The sequence below is a fragment of the Loxodonta africana genome, chromosome 3, assembly GCF_030014295.1.
Source record: "Loxodonta africana isolate mLoxAfr1 chromosome 3, mLoxAfr1.hap2, whole genome shotgun sequence".
Taxonomy (NCBI): domain Eukaryota; kingdom Metazoa; phylum Chordata; class Mammalia; order Proboscidea; family Elephantidae; genus Loxodonta; species Loxodonta africana.
In genome coordinates, this window is record NC_087344.1 from 14,182,283 (window position 1) to 14,188,032 (window position 5,750).

At 38.6% G+C, this 5,750-nt stretch overlaps 1 protein-coding gene across 1 annotated transcript; it reads left to right on the plus strand.

Moving 5' to 3' along the window:
• The first annotated feature begins 2,325 nt into the window (after positions 1–2,325).
• LOC100669633 (olfactory receptor 7G2-like) lies at positions 2,326–3,782 on the plus strand. Its single transcript, XM_064280540.1, has one exon. The coding sequence runs from the start codon at positions 2,451–2,453 to the stop codon at positions 3,387–3,389; it is 939 nt and encodes a 312-aa protein (XP_064136610.1). The 5' UTR covers positions 2,326–2,450; the 3' UTR covers positions 3,390–3,782.
• The last annotated feature ends 1,968 nt before the right edge of the window (positions 3,783–5,750 follow it).

Sequence of the window (5,750 nt, forward strand, 5' to 3'; positions counted from 1 at the left end):
AAAATTATGACTGACAGATTCTATTTGAATGGGGAGATTCCAGTAAAAATTTACATTTTTTCTTTTTGAACTCACTGTCCTTTCTTATGTTTTTATTATGTCATATTTTTGAAATGAATGAGGTTAATATGAAGAGTGACAGTATGATGTCATCTTGTCTCAAATTGTTTTCATATAATATGTTGGGAACACTGTAGATTAACAAACAAAATTCATATGGAAACAATCAAAGCGTAGTAAAATAAATTGATAAACACATAAAATATTGAAATCATTAAAGATAAAGTCTTTTAAGTGAATATTCAAATGGAATACCATCTGCATCTATTAAATAATGGTTGTCATCTAACTAAATCTACTGAGAGTATGGATAAACCTGCATAACAGTGCCTAGCCAGTGACATTGCGATTTCTCACAACACCATTAAAAATCAACAGCCAAGACATGAACCCACATTCCACTAATGTGAAGAAAAATGTACACCAAAATTATTGGGACACACAGGAAAAGTTGATTATGAAATTCTAAAAAGGAAGTAATAGGTCTATCTTCAGTGAACACAGTCAGAATTGATCACAGAGAATAGCTTAAAACATGCTCTATAAATATACAGAATAAAGATTAAGGATCAGGATGCATTCAATGACCCTTAGAAAGTAACAATGCTATATTTTTTGCATTTTACCGTAGCTTAACTATATTCCTAAATATATATCGTTTGTACCCTCATAAAAAAAAATAAAAATTATTTTTTTTCATACATACATTAAAATCTCACAGCTAAAATTGAAATCAGGCTTTCTAATGCCATTGGTAAGATAGAGATGATTCCAGTTGTACTTAAAAAGACTGCAATGCAATTAGAGAAGTATAGTATATCCGTGTGTGCAAGGTATGTAATCTGGAGGTGAGAGAAATAGGTAGAGAGGGGTAAATGGCATGCAGATGGTCCCCCAGGGGCTGAGAATCAGCCATCCTGAATTCTACCTTATATTGTCTTGGTCTTTAAAGATTTGCAATGTCCTGGGATCAGAATGACAAGAAAAGTGTTTGCTTAATGAAGAGCTTTGGATATTGAGCCCCCAAGGGACATAGAGACCTCGAATAGTCTGCCTGTGACCATCTCACTCAACAGTCCCCCTCCAGTCAGGAAACAGCACACCTGAGACTCCACCCACAGATGATCCTCTTGCCGGGGAGCCTGGTGCCTCACTTCGTCCCTCTGCCTTTCCTAAGGAAAGCTCTTCCATCTACACCCTCCAACATCCAGGGCAGATGCCAAGCGTCATTCCTCGGTGATGCCAGCCAGGTAACCCGAATCCCTTAGTTAATGTTTGGAAATGAGGACAGCTGTTTTAATACAGGTTCACCCGGGAATGTTGCATGTGACAATAGTATGTGCATGAAAAGACTGGAAACAAGTCACCCCTCATCTCCAACCTGTCTCCCATCTTCCTGACATGTTTTCTTGTATCTTTGCACCGATATCAAGGAGTAGACATTCTGCTGGCATCCTCCTCTCTCTCCACAATGGCAACAACAATTTTCCTTCTGAACAGAAATCTGCCCCTTCTCAAGCATGATGACCATTTTACAATTTTCTGACATTTACTAGCATTCTTGTGGTGGTTAAGGAGGTTTTATCAACATCACCTTGTTTTCTCATTCCTGGCTCTTAACACACATCTACATTACAGGTTTCCCTCACTATCCAAAAGTAGAGCGTTCCTATGAAACTTATAAGCTGAAATGGGATGAAGTGAGGAAGATTACCATTAATTTATATGAGAAAAAATTTTCAGCATCCCCAGACCCAAAAACTAACCCACCAAATAATACATATAACCTAAAATAACACTAACATACAATGTTCATGGACACAGTTCAAAGCTGTGGCATTTTATATTGAGATGCTGAGTGTAGTTCCCAGGGAAGGAGCTTGGCCCTGTGACTTCGGCTGCTCAGGGTATGCACTGCCTCTTTAATGGCTTACTGTAGAACAAACACTGAATGTGAAGAAAACAGATACTAATGTGGATTTTTCATAAAAGTGAAGCTGGATATAGTGACCTTTCAAAAAGCGGGGGATACTCTTATTTCTGTTACCCAGTTCTGACCTCTGGGGAAACACGTGGTGTCCAAGACAGACTCATCAGGCTGCCTCCTCTGTGTATTTTTCTCTATAAAATTACCAAATATTTTAAATGAACATAGTGTAATTAAAAAAAAAAAGACCACCCTTTCATCTCTTTCAAAACAAATAAATATTGACACTCTGCTATATCAGCTTCTGGTCTTTTTTTTTTTTTAACCAAAAAATATGCACACAGACAGCACCACCTTTGTATTCCTGAATTCCGCTCCATCCCTCTCCTTCCCATCCCGAGATGCTGCTTGCTGACATTTGATTGTAAGTCACCTCTTCTTTTCCATCAGATTCATCAACAATATGGAACCTAGAAACCAAACAGGAATTTCAGAATTCCTTCTCCTGGCACTGACAGAGGATCCCAAAGTGCAGCCTCTCCTTTTTAGCCTGTTTTTGTCCATATATCTGGTCACTGTCCTGGGAAACCTGCTCATCATCCTGGCCGTCAGCTCTGACCCCCACCTCCACACCCCCATGTACTTCTTTCTTTCCAATCTCTCCTTTACTGACATCTGTTTCAGCACCACCACGATTCCAAAGATGCTGGTGAACCTCCAAGCACAGAATCAGAGCATCACTTACGCAGGATGCCTCACCCAGGCCTGCTTTGTCCTGATTTTTGGTAGTTTGGAAAGTTTTCTCCTTTCGGTAATGGCCTATGACCGCTATGTGGCCATTTGTCACCCACTGATATACACAGCTATCATAAATCCCCACTTCTGCGGCCTGCTGAGCCTAGTCTCCTTGCTCGTTAGCATTGTGGATGCCCTGCTCCACAGTCTGATGTTGTTGCGACTGTCCTTCTGCACAGACCTGGAAATTCCTTACTTCTTCTGTGAAGTTTTTCAGGTCATCAAAGTTGCCTGTTCTGAAACCCTTGTCAATAACATCATCTTATATTTTGCAGCTAGCATACTGGGTGTTCTTCCTTTCTGTGGAATCATTTTCTCTTATATTCAAATTGTATCTTCCATTCTGAGAATACCTTCAGCAGGTGGAAAGCATAAAGCTTTTTCTACCTGTGGGTCTCACCTTACAGTTGTTTGCTTATTCTATGGGACAGCTTTTGGTGCGTATATGAGTACAACATTTACACACTCTTCCAGGAAGACTGCAGTAGCTTCAATGATGTACACTATGGTAACTCCCATGATGAATCCCTTCACCTACAGCCTGAGAAACAGAGACATGAAGGGAGCCTTGAGGAGAATCATCAGGTGCACACCTGCTTTTCAGTGATTATATTACCTACTTTGGGTTTGGATTTCTAGATCTCTAGATTTTTTCATCAAACCAAAGATGGCTGCAACAGACTCAGCTGTCATATCCAGACATCATGCTCAGAGATACCAAATAGAGTGTCCCCAGACCTATTGTTAATAGAGGACTTATTATTAATAGACCTTTCCATAAAATCAATACAGAAGACATCTACTTCCATCTGATCACTGAGAATAGTATCATATCCATTTCTAACGAAAGTTCTGTTTGGGAGAAAATAATTACTGTGATAGCTTTAGATTGACAATGTAGAGTATGTTTTCTGTTGGGAAGTTAATTCCTATATCCACTACAAGCACTTAATATGTTGCCTGGCACCTAATACTCGATAAAATTTAACTAGGACCACAGTGTTCTATATGTTGCCTTAATATATAAGGCTTATTTTTGCTTGTTCTCACATATTTTCTACTTTCTCCAAAGTTTTTTTGGTTTACCATTATTGTAGTATCTATTAGCACGTTTTTCTCATCTTAGTAATTAAGTCAAATGAATAATTGTTGAGTAGGCAGGGTGGAGCGGGTAGTCTGTTTTGGAACCACATTTGCTTTGATCCTTAAAAAACCAAAAACAAAAAAATATTGATCAGCACGTATATGAGATGTTACTTTTCTCCTTAGTCACCTTATTTTGCAGTTTTTCTTTCTCATCTCTGGTGAGTCCACAGAGGCTAAGTAAAATTATTAGAATCATTGAAGTTTTAGGGGATTGGCTGTACTCTTAGGAATCTCATACAAATGTTTGTAATGTATATTTATGAGGAAAAGAATTTTTCTATGGACATGAACTTTATTTTAAGGACGATGTATAAAACGTGAAATAGAATGGGACATAGGGGAAGTTGGCAGGCTTAGGGAGATCACTTTTCCACAACTACAAAGAAGCAGAGCCATCTGTCAGAATCGTCTCTGGGTGTTGGGGGGACAACAAAACAAATCTTGTAGGAGAATTAATGATGTGGCTGGAGAGACTTCTGATCACCACTGATAGTTGGCAGGGGGATTGTGTCTAGCACTAAATCAGGAGGTCAGCTCCTCACCAGACACACCAGGTATATTGTAGTGCAAAGTTGTCTCCCTTTATGTTCATAAAACACTTGCAGAGATGAGTCTCCTGAGGCCTTGTTCATACTGTGGGTTTCCATACCTCACCCAAGACCTACTTTGATATCTGGGGAGTCATCTGAAGGATGAACATTCTAAGTAATTACTTCTTTGAGATTCTGATGCATGCTGAAGTTTCGGAAGTACAGCTTTAATATTAGATGGTAGAGAATGGGTTTAGAATCTAGAATATGAAAGAATCTGGAAAGTGGAATTTTTTGAATTTTACTTATTATTAAAATATCATATGCAAAGTACTGTATGAAATGTATCAGTAGTTCTTAAAGAATAGTAGTATAATGAAAGCTCATATACCCATGACCTGGGTTATAAAATAATGGCATCACCATATAATTCAATGAATACTCTCCCACTCTTTTGTCCTGTACCCTCCTGGTGGCAAACACTATCTTGAAATCTATATTTATTGCTTTCTCTGAAGTTCTTGTATTTTGTTGAATCTTATTGTTATCGATTTAATTGTGCCTCCTAAAAAGATAGGTTGAAGTCTTAACTCCTGTAAATGTGACTTTGTATGGAAATAAGATCTTTGAAGATATTATGTGTTAACATGAGGTCATACAGTAGTAGGGAGCATCCTAAACCAATATGAGTGGTGTCCTTATAAAAGAGAAGATATTGAGACAGAGAGTCAAAGAAAGAGGAGGTCATGTGAAGACAAAGGAATAGATGGAGTTATGCTGGACCTGCAAGCCAAAGAGCTCATAAGGATACCAGAAATTGGGAGAGACAAGAAAGGATCTTCCCTCAGAGATTCGGAGGGTACATAGTCCTGTTGACAGCCTGAATTTGGACTTTTAGCCTCCACAACTTTGAGACAATATTTTCTTTTCTAATTTTAAGCCTCCCATTTTGTGATAGTTTGATACTGCAGCCTTGTATAATTCTTATTGTTTTAAGTGATTCTAACTCATAGCGACCCTAAGTGACAGAGTACAATTGTCCCATAGGGTTTTTGGGGTTTTTTTTAATTAGTTTTTATTGTGCTTTAAGTGAAAGTTTACAAATCAGGTCAGTTCCTCATAAAAAAATTATATACACCTTGCTATAGACTTCTAATTGCTCTCCCTCTGATGAGATAGCACAGTACTTCCCTCCCCTCTCTCTCCTCGTGTACATTCAGGTAGCTTCTGACTACCTCTGCCCTCTCATCTCCCCTCCGGACAGGAGTTGCCAACATAGTCTCATGTGTCGA

What these genes read in the sequence shown, in the direction of transcription:
- LOC100669633 (XM_064280540.1), top strand. Translation starts at nt 2,451, where the DNA reads ATGGAACCTAGAAACCAAACAGGAATTTCAGAATTCCTTCTCCTGGCA.